This window comes from Corapipo altera, unplaced genomic scaffold (genome assembly GCF_003945725.1).
Source record: "Corapipo altera isolate COAL_440 unplaced genomic scaffold, ASM394572v1 47, whole genome shotgun sequence".
In the NCBI taxonomy this organism is placed as follows: domain Eukaryota; kingdom Metazoa; phylum Chordata; class Aves; order Passeriformes; family Pipridae; genus Corapipo; species Corapipo altera.
In genome coordinates, this window is record NW_020884897.1 from 6735503 (window position 1) to 6752139 (window position 16637).

The 16637-nt window shown below is 40.2% G+C and overlaps 1 protein-coding gene across 4 annotated transcripts in view; it reads left to right on the plus strand.

Moving 5' to 3' along the window:
* NCAPG2 (non-SMC condensin II complex subunit G2) overlaps positions 1 to 7820 on the plus strand; it is a 43160-nt gene extending 35340 nt beyond the window's left edge. For 3 of the 4 annotated variants that reach the window (XM_027648550.1, XM_027648549.1, XM_027648551.1), the window contains 3 exons: positions 1784 to 1881; positions 2183 to 2282; positions 6515 to 7820. In XM_027648550.1, the coding sequence (XP_027504351.1) occupies positions 1784 to 1881; positions 2183 to 2282; positions 6515 to 6596 (280 nt within the window). In that variant the 3' untranslated portion in view covers positions 6597 to 7820. The remainder of the gene's footprint in view (positions 1 to 1783; positions 1882 to 2182; positions 2283 to 6514) is intronic. The other variant, XR_003528517.1, reaches the window with a different exon arrangement.
* Positions 7821 to 16637: the final 8817 nt, after the last annotated feature.

Sequence of the window (16637 nt, forward strand, 5' to 3'; positions counted from 1 at the left end):
TTATTCAATATCTCAGAAATCGTTATGTCAACGGGAAAGCCTTTGACGTTTCAAAATCTGATGTGAGCTTTAGTGTTCTGGGAGCTTTAGTGTTCTGGGAGCACACCTGCTCTGAGTTCTGCTCTGTTGTATCTTCAGTACTAATCAGTCAGTCTCTATCCTTGAGTTTCAGTCCCCATAGCAGGGATAATACTGAGAGTCTTGGCAATATCTGGCCAATTGTGCGAGTGTCCTTTCCAGGGAACTATCTGTGTAGGAACCAATTACTTACCTCTGTTGCTTATATGTATTTTTAAAGAGCTTATTGTTCTGTTCTATTTTATCTTTGCCTGCAGGCTCATGTGACCCTTTTTCAGGGGGAGGTGGGGAAAGGCAGCTGCAGTGAGTCTTATTACAGGTTAATGAAATTACAGTGTTCCTTCATGGAGCTACAGAGTGTGCTTAGTGACCCAAACAGTGATAACAATGGAATCAGAGCTCTGATCCAAGGACTATCAGTTGGAATTTAAGAGCAATATGAAATGGATTCAGTGTTTGGTCAGATTGGTCCACAATGATACAATAAAACTGATGCAATACATGAGCAACTTCATAATGGTTATTTCTGAACCTAAAGAGTTCTCACCTTTTTCAGCTTTTAGAAGCAATATTCGAGCTTCTGCAAAGCTTATTTACTGCATTGGTTCTTAACTGCGTATTTCATTTTGATATCTTAACACACTAAAAACCTGAAGAACAATTGAAGTAAGAGCTGGCTATTTATGGTGTTCTGTTTTGGTAACAGATAATAATATTGCTAAAGTTGTTTTGAAATGTATTAGGGAAAGTTATTACAACATGACTGCTCTCTGTTTTCCCTTGAATTCTTCACCGAGCATTTAGCTTTGTGCTCTGAGGAGTATGAGGATTACAGATCTTGTCCATCTCCTGCTTTATCCCTCTTGTTCTTTTATTTTTCTCTGGTTTTGAGAATTGCTTCTGAGTTAAATTTGTTATTTTTACTATAAACACTAATGACCAATTAGTGATTGCATTCTATATTATAGTCTTATTCCGTATTGCAGTTTAATTTGGTTGCTAGACCCCTTCTGTGACTCCCTTGTTTCATTTTTCTTAGCTTGACATATGTCCCAAAACACCACTAGAGTTTACTGGTAATACTTTCATGTCTTACTAAAAGTGAGTCTCTTAAGATACATATCGAGATACATATTTATTTCAGATTTTGCAATGAACAGTTGTCATGGTTCTGTTACTCTGTCCATACTTTCAATAACTAAAATGTTGTTTGGAAGTGTTTCAGGGCTATATTTAGTTATAAGTGATCTGCACTGGATTGTAATTGGAAATCCATCTATTTTAATACATTTTAAGTCAAAGAGTTAATTCAGCATGAGTAGTTACTAACAAACCATTGGAGTCATAGAACATATTTTTTTTAAACTTTGGTTTAATTCAAATTAGAAATTTCAGTACCAATAATGTGAGATAAATTTCAGCAGACTAGTAGCTTTTTCATGGATTGACTTTTCTGAAATGTACCATGAGCTCTTCATTTCTCTTAATAGCTACTTTCTGTTTACAAACTTTTTTATTTTCTTCTCAAGTAATTCACCATTCTGCTAACTCTGATATTCTCAGTTACCCCATCACCACTGCTTTGTCTTGCATGGTATCTTTGAAGCTCTGGTGGCAGGGGAGCATAATTACAAACATGTTCTGTTCAGTTCTGTTTTGAAACAGACTTGGATTATAACGTATTTTCGTGCTTTTTTTTCCTTAGGTCATTTTTAAATGAATTAATGGAATGCATTCTCTCTGAAGAAATTAAAGGGATTTTTAGTCTAACAGCTACTGTCAGCATTGTGATGATAATTAAAGGTCAGTCAAAGCATTTTTGTCTTTTTATATGTTACATTTTGAAAGCTGAGTTCTCACAGGATTTAAGGTTGTATCACTTGTAAATTACGTTTACAACTGTCTGCAGACTCATCGGTTCATCTTTTTATCCTCATTTGCTGAAATGCACAGGCCAGTGAGAATCTAATGTAATATCTAATATTTCATTAAACGATCTTTTATGTTTAAAATATTCTATTAAAATATACAGGGGTGGAGGTATTGGTTTTTTGGTTGTTTTTTTTTTTGATAACTCGTTGTTTTTGTCCAACATTCCAAATAGATAAGCACAAACCTGCTCTTCTAAAGGATGTTGCCCCTGCCCTTCGAGGGAAGCTGATGGTGTGCAATGAGGCCACCGAGGGATCCAGCAGCACTGAAAGGTAACTGTGCTGTGGGGAACCAACACCAACCTCTGCCCTCCCCTCTCTGCAGTAATTGGCTCTGTTCTGTACTTCCATGACTCTGCTGGAGCCTTCTGAATGATTGATTGCAAAGTTTCAAACAGTGGGGGGAAAAATAGTGGGGTATTGAGCCCAGCACAGTATGAAATATCCTGCCCTTACGTCCGCTGTGGTTGCAAGCTTTACATGTTTGGCTTGGGTTTTGTTCATTTCATTTGAATGTGTTAGGACTTGATCCTGTATATTGCAGGGTTCGGTTCTGAAATTCAGCTCTGTTACAGCAGGTGCACAACATAGCAAATAGTCTGGTTACTATTTCTTATTTATAGAGGATTTTTCTCCCACACTTTGGCATTAGGCATGTGAATCCAAAGCTATGCAGATGGTAAAAATTGAACTAAATGTAACAGTGATTTTGAGACCTTTCCACAGGTGATTTTATTTTGCTCTTTTTCGGGGGATATTTCAGTGTCATGCCTGGTGTATCTCTTGTGACAAGTTTTTTGAAAGCGATTGGCTACATTGTATTTGCAATCATTTATCTCAGGCCTGCCCAAGACGGAGAATCATGACAAATCCTTTAGCCTTAAGTGTTCTAAACTTGCTTAAGCCTTGAAATGTGTGGACATTTGATTTCTGCCTAGCTGTTGAACTGCCCATGGAATTAAAAAGCGTGCGAAAAGAGACATTATAAGGACAAACAGAGAATGTGAAGAAAACAGACTGTGGTTATGGGCATTCATCCAAAATTACTGAGAAGGTTTGTGATGCACCACAGTGGCCTGAACATGCAGAGGTCCTTGTAGTCTTTCGTTCTTCGAATTGATGCTCCTTACTGTTCTGTCAAACAATGGATATAGACTGGATAGATTTTATAATAAAAAAACAAAACCAGAAAAACCCCCAACAAGATAAAAAGCTTCATTTACTCAGCAGTTTCTTACACAGCCTTCCCAACCTGAGCACACTTCCCCAGTGCACTCTTCTGATGGATCCCTGACCTGAGGCACATTGTTCTCTGGCATTTTAGTGACAGGCCTTTGGTGGCTGAGCTGTGACTCTAACCAGAGGATAGAACTGTGGGGTCTGTTCCACTGCCTCAAAGAGGCCTTCAAGAAAGCTGAAGAGTTGCTTGGCTGTGAACAAATGTCCTTTGGTTAGGGCTAGCTTAGAAACAAAACCAAACACAAATAAACAGAACTCAGTTTTCTTCCCAATTAAATCATTTAATGTTGGATTGCCAAGTGTCCTAGTTGAATATTTTTAAAAATAATAATAATTATCTGGAAAAGAAAGCTGAGCAGCAGGGTATTGTGATTCAGTTTGAGCTTCTTGTAATCAAGGCAGTAGAAAATGCTGAGAAATTAAAGTGAATCTTAACATGATTAAATAAATAGGCACATTAAAATGAATAATTGCTGCCACTTGAGAGCACTACTGACTATAAATTAAAATGAGAACACAGATAATTGCTTTATGAATCTATATGATCGTCTCTGCCCAGTGAACAGGGACAAATCAACATAGATTTTGGGGCAGATAAAGAGCATGAGATGCTACACAGTGTTTTAATTTCCTGATATATGTCTGGCTACCTTTGTGTAATATAAACCCAGAGATAGTTGCAGACAATATTCAGAGGTTAGGAACACGAACATGATAATGGGAAGACTTTTTAACAAGAATCAGAATTGCAATATGATGACAAAGTTCAGAAGCTGTAACACAGCTTTGTAGAATTTGGGAGGATTCTTATTTATCCAGGCTTGTTGTGGATTTTGTCTCTCCAGAAGGGTAAAATTTCTAGCTGGCAAGAGGTTTGGAGGAAGTTCTGCAGTGATTAGGTTTTGCATGATGAATTAAAGTGTGTTTGCAGTTTCTCAGCTACATGGAATGTCAGACTGGGCTGGGCCTCTGGTGGCTTCTGACATGCCATTTGTAGTGCTCTGCTACTCATGTGCTAATGTACAACTAAAATGTGATTATACACAGTCTGAAATGTGCCCTGTTGTTTGTAAACTATTTTATCATCCTACTCCACTTAGCAAACACCAAAATTTTAGTTATGGTATGCTGCAAGCTAGATCTCTGGTCATTAATTTGAAGACAGCCTTCTCACACACAGTGCTGCAACTGCTGTGTGCTAAAATACATTACTGGGTTTTAACTCGTACTTAATAGTATTATTATTTTTTGCTTCTGAATGCATTATCTCATAATAACTCCTTGAGGGATTATTTTATTTAATACCCAGGTATACCAGGAAATGGTGACATTCTTTAATTTCCCAAGAGACTTGGCATTCTGTGCCAGCATCTTAAATTTAGACTTAGAAGTAATCTATTACATATTAGCAATGAGAGAAAAAAGTAAAAAAAAACCTGTCTGGTTCAGTAATTAAAGTGCTGCCCTTATACAAGGAATTGTTGCACTAATTTGGAAGCAAAAGTTTTCATTGTAATTTAGTCTTCCCTCTTCAGCTGAGTTAGTGGTTTCACATGGCCCAGTGGGTCTATTATTTTAAAAATGCTGTTCAGTGCATTTAAAAATCCTGGACAACATATTGAGCATTGAGAGAATTTCCTCAAGAGTAATGGCCCACGCATTAGTTTAGTTTATAAAATGCAACTACTTTTGCCTACCAAAAAAACGCAGGTACAGCTGTCAGTGCAGTCATTTGGAGGCAAGAGAAAAATGTCCCATGCTCTATAAAACCAAATGTGCTAGGATAATAACTTTTACTTAATACTGTGTATTTACATTAATTAGCATTTTGATATATGGGTATTAGAATTAGAATTATCTAATGGCTGTGCTGAAGGATATTTCTTTAGCATTACAATTTAGCTAGCTCCCAAACTCTTAACTGTGCTCCCATTGGATCTGTAAATAATGACTCTTGAATGGTTTTGGTGTATAACCCTGGGTGTGATTTCTCTACCACCCACCTAAAAGTTCCCTGGAAAGGTACCTGGTAAAACTGCATTAAACTTGTCTGTTTGGGGAGGTGCACAGTTGTCCCAAAGGATGGCTCGTGGTCCGATGTGCCAGGGACACATGGTTCCACATTACCAATCTATTGCTTTATTAGCCTTAAATTGTAACAAAATGAAATTTGTACAAAGTATATTGTGTCTAAACCCACAGAACCTAACTCATTATCCTAATTTTATAGTACATTGTAAATTGGTTTCCTTTCAAATAGAGTTTCATCATGGCTTAAACACTGTAGCACAATAGAGAGGAGCACTTAACAGCACTGGGAATTTGGGAAGCCCTGACAGCCAATAGTCTGCTGTGGAAATGCAGAGCTGTCTCCTGCATGTCAGGTCTGTGTCTGGTGCTGAATGCCCTGACTTGTCATGGTTAACGACTGACTAACTTGGCTTATTTGGGACATCAGTCCAGGAATATAATAAAAACATGGAGAAATAAATGCTTGTGAAATCCAAGTGACAGAATCTTGTACAAAAAAAAACCCCACAAAGGATCATGTTTAGGGTTGTTAACAGTGAAATAATGTTTTGACAGAAGACCAAAGTGCCAAATTTTGTCTTTTGAGGGTATTTTAGAGCTGTGTTAGAAGATGTTGCATGAGAACGTAACTGTGATGATGGGTGAGTGACATGTCAGGGAATGCCAGAAAAAAGCTGACCTTATGGATGGTTTAGAAAATAATGTGAGACAAAAGAGTCAGAAAGGGACTACGAGGGGTGTGGAGGCAGCTGAGGGAAGCAGTTGCTAATAAGGATAAGATAGAAAGCTCAGGCTTGGAAAAAAGTTGACCAGATGTGGAGAAAAAAGACCAAGACTGAAGAGTGAAAGGAAGAAAGTAAAAGAGTGAGAAGTGTTCAGTAAAGGACTTCACTGTGTTTGAAAAGAAGTAACAATGCTGTGAAGAAAATGACTGGGTTCTTTAAATAGATGATGAAATATTAGAAAATGTGCTTGAACTGACATAGTGATTTAAACCAGGCTGTTGTTGGTTACACTATAGACAGAGATGATCAGCAGAAAAATGGAGAAGTTGAAAGGAAAAGAATCCAGCTATTTCAAAAGTAATTTGTAAAGGCATTTTTAATATTTAAAGTAATATGGACTAACTGGTCAAAGAAATCATGCAGTAGATGTACTCTAAGAATCAAATAGTTGAGGACTGATTTGGCATTTAGCATTTCTAATCCTGTTGTGTGTTTTTTATGTCATTTCAGATTCCTGTGTGAATCATCTCTGAAAATTTTGGATGAATTTTTAAATCCTTATCCACGCCAAGGCTTTTGTCATGCGTATTAAAGGAAGGAAGACGTATTGCTTTTTAAAAAATATTATCTTGTAAAATTATGAATAAGTAAAGCTTATTTTCTGCTATGCTGTACATTTAAAGCAAGGAATATGTATAAAGGTGTGTATAAATATTATGAAAGAGTAAAGATTGCTCAAAAGCTGCAAAGAAGTTATTCTGTATAAAAGTGTCTTTGTGGGAGGAGGAATATAAAATCAGTATTTTTGTATCTTTGTTTTTGAAAAACAAAATTAATTGTATCATAGATATTCTGAGACTGAGATACCATCTCAGTCCCTGGGAAGACTGCAGAGCATAATCCTAGAGGTTTTGGAAATTAATTTTATTTCAATATGTGTGGGACAAAATGGTGATTGGGAATAGCTATTCTGCCTAACCAACCAGATTTCCCTTCCTTTTGTGGGAGAAGAGAGAGCAGAGAATGTCATGTTTCCTGTCTTTAGCAAAGACTTTTACACAATCTTATATAGATCCTTACAGCCAAATTGGAGAAAGATGGGATGAATGTATAGACATAGAAGATGGGTGGACAACGTGCTGGACCAAGGGACTTCAAGGATAACACAGCCTGGAGTGAGATTTAAAGGCGGTTGCTGTGGCATTCCTCAGGGCAGACGCTGGTGCCACTGCTACTTAACACTTCCATGAAGAGCTTGGGCAATGGGATGAACTGCAGCCTTGGGCTGTTGGCAGATGGCACCAGCAATGGCTGATCCCCAGGGGCTGGGTTGTTCCGTTCAGTGGGATCCTGACAAGCTGGGCTGAGGATCAACCAGTCTCATGATGTTCAGCGAAGACGTGTGCTCTTCTACCCATAAGGGGCTGATCCTGCACACCAGTGTAGGCACAGGGGAAAGGGCAGCTCGTTGTGTCTGCACCTGCCTGGATGAGGACTAAGAAAAGACTTTTCCCAGAGGTGCACATGAAGAGAATATGAGGCAACTGAACCAACTTGCAGCAAGAGAATTTCTTGTTGGATGTAAAAAACAATCATTATGAGAGTGAATTGGAACAGGCAATGGAACCGGAACACATTACTCAGGAAGGCTATGGAATACCCATCTATGGGAGTATTCATCCTTGGAGAAGTGCAGAACTTGACTGACAAGGGGGGCTCTGGCCATGCATTGTGGCCACACAACCCCATGGAGCACTACAGATTGGGGGCAGAGTGGCTGCAGAGCAGCCGAGCAGAAAAGGAACTGGGGTGCTGACTGACAGCAGCTGAACATGAGCCAGCAGTGTGCCCAGGTGGCCAAGAAGGCCAGTGGCATCCTGGCCTGGATCAGGAACAGTGTGGCCAACAGGACCAGGGAAGTGATTCTTCCCCTGTACTCAGCACTGGTGAGCCCACACCTGGAGTGCTGTGTCCAGTTCTGGGCCCCTCAGTTCAGGAAGGACATTGAGGGGCTGGAGCAGGTGCAGAGAAGAGCAACGAGGCTGGTGAAGGGACTCGAGCACAAGTCCTATGAGGAGCAGCTGAGGGGAGCTGGGAGAGCTCAGCCTGGAGAAGAGGAGGCTCAGGGGAGACCTCGTCACTCTCTACAACTCCCTGAAAGAAGGTTGTAGCCAGGTGGGTGTTGGTCTCTTCTCCCAGGCAACCAGCAGTAGGACAAGAGGACACAGTCTTAAAATGTGTCAGGTGATGTTGAGTTTGGACATTAGGAGGAATTTCTTCACAGAAGGAGTGATTGGGCATTGGAATGGGCTGCCCAGGGAGGTGGTGGAGTCACCGTCCCTGGAGGTGTTTAAGAAAATACAGGATGTGGCACTTAGTGCTGTGGTCTAGTTGACAGGGTAGTGTTGGGTCATAGGTTGGACTCAATGATCTCAGGGGTCTTTTCCAACTTAAGTGATTCTATGATTCTCTGTCACAGCTTTGGAATTAGCCCTGCTTTAGCTGGGGATTGGACCAGATTCTCTCCTGAGCTTCCTCCTAACTTGAATATTTGTGTGATTCAGTGCCTGGTACAGTGGAGGGGAAATGCCTTAGCTATTAAACACAGACTTGACTAATATATAAATTGCTTTATATTTAACTATTTTTGTAAAGTATAGCTATTTTTATAAATTAATATTAATGATGCAGCTAATGCAGACATTTAAGCCAGTTATTTAATTTCCTTCATGCAACCAGATACTCTTCTAAGACCGAATGCCGATTGCACAGTATTATGTTGCCTTAGCAGAGATACATGTAAATAACCTGTCTGAGCTCATGGGGTGGTTCAGCCCCAGCCAGAAGCCAGGCACCACACAGCTGCTCCCTTGCTGCCACCACCCCTCTTGGGATGGAGGCAGAACTGTAAGGATAAAAGTCAGAAAGAAACTCATGGGTTGAGATAAAAACAGTTTAATAATTAAGAAAAAATAATAGTATTTTTTTAAATTTTAAGGAAAAGAGAGGAAAAAAGGGAAATAAAACCACCCGGCCAGTCCCTAAGCAGCGGCTCCCCTGTAATTTTACCTTCAGTTTATTGCTGACCAAGATGTCACATGGTGTGGGACATCCCTTGGCTCAGTTGGAGTCAGCTGTCCCAGTTCTGTCCTCTCCCAACTCCTCGTGCACCCCCAGGCTCCTTGGGGTGGTGTGAGAAGCAGAGAAGGCCATGGTGCTGTGTAAGCCCTGCTCAGCAATGGCTAACACATTATCAGTACTGTTTCCAGCACAAATCCAAAACACAGCCCCGTTGCAGCTACCGTGAAGAAATCTATCTCAACCAGAACCAGCACAGCTCCTAATGCCAAAGTTATGTCTGTTTTAGAAGATTTAATAGGAACCTCCAGAAAACAATTCAGCCACAGATTGAAATAGCATTGGTGACCAGCTTAGACCTGGGCATGTAACACTTGGTTACCTACAATGAAGTGAAGTGGTTCTCAGTGTGGGCCTGTGCAAATGGATGCTGAGACCTCCAATGTTACTGAGTGGCACTGAAACAGGAGTTAACCAGTTTGACCAAATTAAGACAGGCTCCTCACTCTTGATTAAGATTAGTGCACAGAGCTGTACCCCCATCTGTCTAAACAAGCATCTACTGAGCTGGTTTTCTTTCTCTGCTAAGAGTGTAAGATTTTTTTCAAGGATCTGCTCTGTCAAGTGCAATGAATTACCTTCATCCTGCTTTACGTCAGGTCCTTACTTGACCTTGGTACATAAAACTTCCCTGCTGGATAAAAGCTGATTTAGCTGGAATGTTGATATTTAACAGCAATAAGATTCTTAATAAACAACAGTCAAGCTTTGCAACAAGACAGTCGGTATGTGCATGGATTCATGAGTTCAGATTTACCTCATCCCCAACAGTGGCCTGACCAAAAGGACTAATCCTGCCCCAGCAGGAAGCTGCAGTTCTGCCAACTGTTTATCTATCAACATCTTTATAAAAACTGTGTTCTTTGGCCTTCATTCTTCTACATCTGTTAACAGGCAGGTGTTCCGGTAATGACCTTTTAAATCTTCTGATTATACAAATTACTTAATGAATATGTAAATAAGTTCCTTTTTTTCTGCTTCTCAGTCTCTCAGTATTTGCTCACATTATTAGATGAGAAAAGAATCCAAAATTACTGCCTTGTTTTTCCTCAGTGTATAATTTTGCTTTTTCAGTTTTCATGGAATTCATGTACAGATGTAATATCCCTGCATCTGAAAGAAATAAAGGTCATTCCATCAACATGAGAAATATACAGATTTCTTCTGAATAACTCAGAGGTGATACTGCTAGGAAGGGTAAGAAAATTTAAAGATAAGCCTTTGTCCTCCTGGAGGCTGGTACTCAAGTGATTCTCAAGAGTGTTGAAATAATTTTCTTTTAGTCGTGCAGCTGGTGTACAGACTTCAGCTCAATTTCCAGTCCAGCTCTACTATAACTGCTCTGACAAGGAAAAACATTGGTTTTCTGCAACACAAATAATTATGTTCTTGGAATTCCTTGAACCAAGGTCTGTCAGGGCTTTCTCGTTAGGCCTTTGTGGCAAATTTCACAAGAATATCATCAGAGTTCTAGGTTTTACTTGCTGTTCTCATTGAAGAGTTTAATCTTGTAAAATCTTAAATCTTTACATTTTCCTTCTGCTTGGAAGATATAAGTAAATAGGATGTTTCTTAGTTATCTTTCATAAGCTGAGTTATCTTTTATAAACCTGTAAAACAAATTTGTTTCATTTTTTTAATCAAAAGTGCTGTTGGGGAAGAGGTGTTGTTCTTTGGGTTTTGTTATGGGATAACCTTGGCATTCAGCCACACAATCCTAACTGTACATCTGAAAACTGCCCATAATCTTAAAACAGACTCTTGAAATCTCTTCAGCTTTTTCAAGAAGTTGAACCTGACTTTGATTAATAAAATTACTTGAAAAATGGGCAAGAAAACACCATTCTAAGATACTCCTTTGAGCAACTGGCATTGGCAGTCACTGATAACAAGGAGCCACCTGAAGAATAAATGTTCTAGTCACAGTTGTACCCATAAAAGATGGGTATGTAGCTCTTCCCTTTGTGCATATACATTCAGTATAAATGATGCTGAAGAAAGCAACAGCTTTAAATTATTTGCAGTAGTCAACATTATCTGTAAGGACTTGTGCCTTTTTTCTTTTTGATGACAATGTTCATTTGCTCTGTTGTCTGGCTGGGAAACAAAGCCCAGCATCTGCCATCTATCACAGCTTCAACTTGTGAGCCAAGGAAAAACCAGGAGAAACTCTCAAGCTTCTTCCTTAGCAAGTAAGTGTCTTCAGGTATGTATGCAAGCACACAAACTTTCAGATTTGCCAAAGAAATGAAAAAATATCCACCTTGCACCTGCTGTTTACTCCATGAGAGCTGCAACTGACTTTGCATTCAAACTCCTGTGTGCTGCTGCTCTCGAGTGCTTTGAGGTCTTCTGACTTACAGAAGGAAATCAGAGAGACTAATTTTGACAAAATCTTTCACCTTGCTTTGAAAATGCTTCTGATAATGACTGTGATGTGAAATCACCAGACACACCAGCAACCTTCTCATATTGGCTGGTCTTCTGTGTTGTGTGAACCAAGACCAACCAAGTGTCCAGCGGTGCCTGTGCCAGGAGCACCTGTCATGGCAGCTGCCCATTCTGGAGAGAAGAGCTTGGCTTAGGACTGGCACCTTGATGAGTAGCTGGCCAAGGGCAGCTTCAGGAACAGCTGCAGAACTTCCCATAGGCAGACAGCAGTCCTTGAGGTTCATTAAGCCCTTGCAAATAGGGACGGGTCTTGCCTAATCTACTTCAGATAAGAACTCTGTGTAGCTGTGTGGCTGCTTGTCTGAGCACAACCTTGTGCACAGTTCCCAGGCATCAAACGGTGATGGAGTTTTAGCTTTTGTTTACTCAGCAGTCACTAAAGATTTTTTACTGGGTTAGGGTGTTCAGCATAGATGTGTTCTTGGTCTTCTCTAATCAAAGCGAGTCATTTGTCTCTCCAGTTCCACATCATGGTTCTGGAAAATCTGCAGAAATGATGTACACTAGCACTGAGGAAACCTTAGCAGTGGAAATCCACTCTCTGTTTTATCAGTCAGCATTTTTTGAAAACAGTGTGGCAGGAGTTCTGTTACCATCATTTCCTTGCTGCTCATGGCTCTAGGAAGTAGAAACTCTTACTGGCCTGTTTCTCCTGTGTCACTGTTTTTAACCAGAGGACTACCTTGTTCTTTGCTTATTTTTTGTACTGTCTTTAATGAAAATATTAAATAAAATGCCATTCCAAAACATCATTAGTAATTCCTTTTCAGCCTAATCTAGTTCCCTCTTCCATTCAGTTAGTTCCTTACCCATCTTACACCTATAATAAATCCTTGTCTTGGGTTAATACATTTTTATTATGCTGTAGTAGCAGATGCTTTGCTTTACGTTTTAAGCAGGTACATCTTAGCAGTTCTTGCTGGAATCCTGTGTGGCCATATGCCCACATCAAAGGACATACAGGGTAGAACCAGCCCAACCTCTTATTGAGTTCTTTACCATGTGTAATGACACGTACTTCCTGCCTTTTGGGGCAATAATTAAACCCTTAGATAAACTGTTTGTGTTAGCTCAACTTTCATCTGAATAAAGAATATTGATTTGGCTTTTTTTCCCTTTTTTTTCCTACTGTAGCCATCCTTACTTACCCATTTCCCAAAATGGTACCGGAGCACCAGCTTCATGGCAAGAAATTTATGCTTCGTGCACTGACCTTTCTGAAATCTTGCAATGATTATTAAAAATAGGCAAGTATTAGCAACTTTATTTTCACAGAACAGCATCTGAAGGAAAAATACAGCATCTCTAAGAGCCTACAAATTCAATTAGGCCAGTCTAGAAGAGTACTTAAAAACATAACCAAACAAAACCAAACCCCAGGTGACTCCAGTTCCTGCTCTGGGCTATTTAATGACTGTGTGAGTGAAGTCCTCCCACAGCTCCATTGAAGGAAAAGCTCCTTTGACTGAGTCAGCTCATTTTCCTGATCACAGTGGCAAATGCTGATTCCTTTCTTATACCATACTCTGTGGCTGGGCACTACTAATACTTGGCATAAAGAAAAGGCTTTTACTCAGTATTTTCTCAGTTCTGCACAAAGGGAAGTTCTAAGGCTTGTCCTTTATTTGAAAACAGTCCTTTATTAAAATGAACCACCGTTCTTCCTGACAAAAACGGTTTCTTTTCTCTCATCTTCTGTCCCCAGATTCCCTCTCATGGACTGCTCTCTTCACCTGCAGAGTGGTTCTGTCAAGTGCCTGAGCTGGGAAATGCAGCAGTGACCACAACAGCCCGTATTCAAACTCAGGGATGGTAGCAAACATGTCTGAGATGTGCACTGTATGGTGCACTCTATATCCCAAGAATATGATTTTTAAATTAATGAAGTTAAAGGTGGGTTTACCAACTGCCAGTGTTTATAGGATTTTTTCCCTTTTTCAGATGTCTGCTGCTGTCAGAACTTAAAAAGTTAAGGTTATTCTAAGAGTGAAAAAGAAGGATGTGCAATGAAATTGAGAACTGTTTGGTGCTAGAAAATGAGAGAACTTATCAAGGGATCTGATTACAGCTTCCTGAGTCCATGATTGGATCTACACTGGAATCTACAGCAGTATTTGGCTCGGGAGCCATCCATCACAGGTCAGCCAGCCTCTGGGGGATTCTTATCTTTCCAGTTGAGATCATAGAGCCTTAAATTACCTGGGCAGCATATAGAGATCAGGGAATCTGGCTTGCAGTTTTTAATTTATCGGTGGATCATGATGCATTGATTGAATGCTTAAAAGCAGGCCTGTTTCAGTGTGATCTAATATTAGAAAGCACTCTGTGCTATCTCAGAGAGACTCTTCTGTGCAATTAGCACATCTGAACAGGTGTGATGCTTTTGGCTCTGGAAACACATTGACTTTGTGGGAAAAAAAATATGTGGAAAGTTTTAATTTTTTAGAGGGGGAAGCAAAGAATTCTTTTTTCACAAACCTGTTGTGAAGACCATCTTCATCCTTTTGGCTCTCAACCTTCCTGTTGCAGTTCCAGTTTAGGACAGCTCTTTTATCTTTAATTTATTCATCTGCTAATGAAAGAAAATGCCAGTTATTTTTGTCCTAGTATTTTTTTTCTGGCTGTGCTTAATATAATTCTTGCCAGTAAAATTTTATACCTTTACCACTTTTTCACCATGATATTCTTTTTTTTCATTGGCAACATAGGAGATTACATGATAGAATACTAAATACCCCATCACACACCTCACAGCAAGAACCTTGTTCATCTGTCTTATGATCATCTGGAGAAATTCCTTTTTGACAAGGTGGAGTTTCCACCCCTGCCAGTGGATTTCTTTCCAGTACAGTGGGCCCTGGGCTGTGCCCAGGCTCTAGGCAGTTCCTAGGGACGGACACAGGGGACCTGTGAGGGCAGGAGGTCTCCTTGACAGCCCCAGCTCTGACTGCCCTCCCTGGTCCTCTCTAGGCCACCTCTGTGTGCCTGCTGCTGCACAGCCCCCCCATCCCTTCCTTCACTGTGTGGGACCCCAGCACAGATCTTTGCTTTACCTCTCTTCTTATCTTTTTAAATCTTTTACAGGGTGGGGGCTTCCAGCCTCATCATAACTGTCTCATACTAGAGAGGCTGCCTGTGGGTTAGGATGGCATAAGGAGATATGAATTTTTAAACAGGAAGAGTTTTCAGTCACGGCCTGCCCTTTCCAAGCTGGCAGCCAGTCCTTGGCTTTACTGAGCGTAGTGTCCACATTTATACACACTTCTGCATAATAATTCTGTGTGACTCAAGCCACTTAGTCACGTACAGTAGAAGCTCTGTTAATACAGAGCAGAAAAGTTCACGGGAAATGCTCAGCCTAGGAGGGAGATTCCCTTGAGAAGTAAAGTAGGTGTTTTTGTTTGGTCTTTGAGGCTCAGTTGGAACACTCTGAACTACAACAAAGAGCAACGGGAAGGCTTTTAAAGTAGTGATTCAGAACATAAAAAGAGCATCCTCTCTCCTCTGTTATTCAACTTTTAATAGTTTCACCAAAACCCATGACTGTTCTTAACATAATCTTGTACTTACAGAGACACATAATGTAATTTCAGTGTAGTCCAAAGGATGTTCCACTCCCCAGCTGTCATTACCATGAACTTTCCCTCTTTTTTTCTCTGATCACAGCATACCCTCAGTGACCTTCCTCTAAAAGAAACACATTATAGGCAATAGTCCAAGGACTCTCGTACTCGAGATATCAAAATGCCTTGAGCAAGATTTTCTAATTTTTTATACTAAAAATTATGTACTTAATTTGTGTTTTATTTATCATTTTGCTACTCCAAATAACCCACGTCAATAAGTATTAAGCTATAAAACTGGAGTGAAAAGGGTCTGAGCTCAGGTGCTCTTGCTCCATTCTGAGTTGCTATAAAACATACTGTTCAATTCTAGATTTCCTCCCAGCATACTGGGATGAATATATACTCAATGATACTCCAAGTTTATAGTCACACAGCACCTGTAGCAAATATTCTAACTTCTAGGTCATCACCAGGTTTGCTTCTGAGTTTTACAGTAGGCAGGACAATGTTTCCCAGATAGAACATAGGGAGCAACTGAGCTTACCCCAAAGGCACGTTATATCTTCAGCAATAGCAGCCAAAATGAGAGAGAAATGCTAAAGAAAATAATGGAGAGGAATACATGTGGCTTCTTCACTGTTTCCAGTCCCACAGTTCCTCTCACCACCCCAGCAAGGGGCTGGAAAATCCAAGAATCTGCACTTTGTGAAACCAGATCCTGCCTTGTGTGTTTTCAGGATGAGAGGAAATGGCCTCAAGCTGTGCCAGGAGAGGTTTAGGTTGGATATTAGGAACAATTTTCTCACTGAAAGTGTGGTCAAGCATTGGAGCAGGCTGCCCGGGGAAGTGATGGAATCACTATCCCTGGAAGCGTTGAAAAGATGTGTGTATATGTCACTTGGGGATGTGGTTTAGTGGTGAACACGGTGGTGCTGAGTTAATGGTTGGATTCAATGATCCTGGAGGTCTTTTCCAACCTTAAAGATTCTATGATTCCATGTGACACATGATAATATGGTATAAGAACATTATTAGAGCTGAAAAGTCAGGCACTCAAAAGTCAAGTGGTATCAAAATGAAGATGTGCAGAGCTATCTCTCCTTTGATTATGTGTTGAATGAAATGATACCTTTAATCACATTAAGAGAAGTTGCTTATTTCACACAAACTGTTCCCTGTATCTGCTCTATGGGTGATGCAAACCCTTCACTGTTGATGAGACAGCAAGTAGTCAGTGCTTTTTTTTTTTCCACTGGTGGTCACCTCACAGCTCTACACTTAGTGTGCTGTGAGCTCTTCACACCCAGCTCTGAGGACAACACTGTAACTTCTGCACTGGCCTTACTATGGCACTACTCGCTGCAGCCCCAGAATTTCACAAAGGTTCATGGATCTTTCCGGCTCCTCGTAGGTTTACTTATCACCATCTTACACAAATGCACGGTGAGACTAAGGTAACAAATGTCTATGAATTTTGG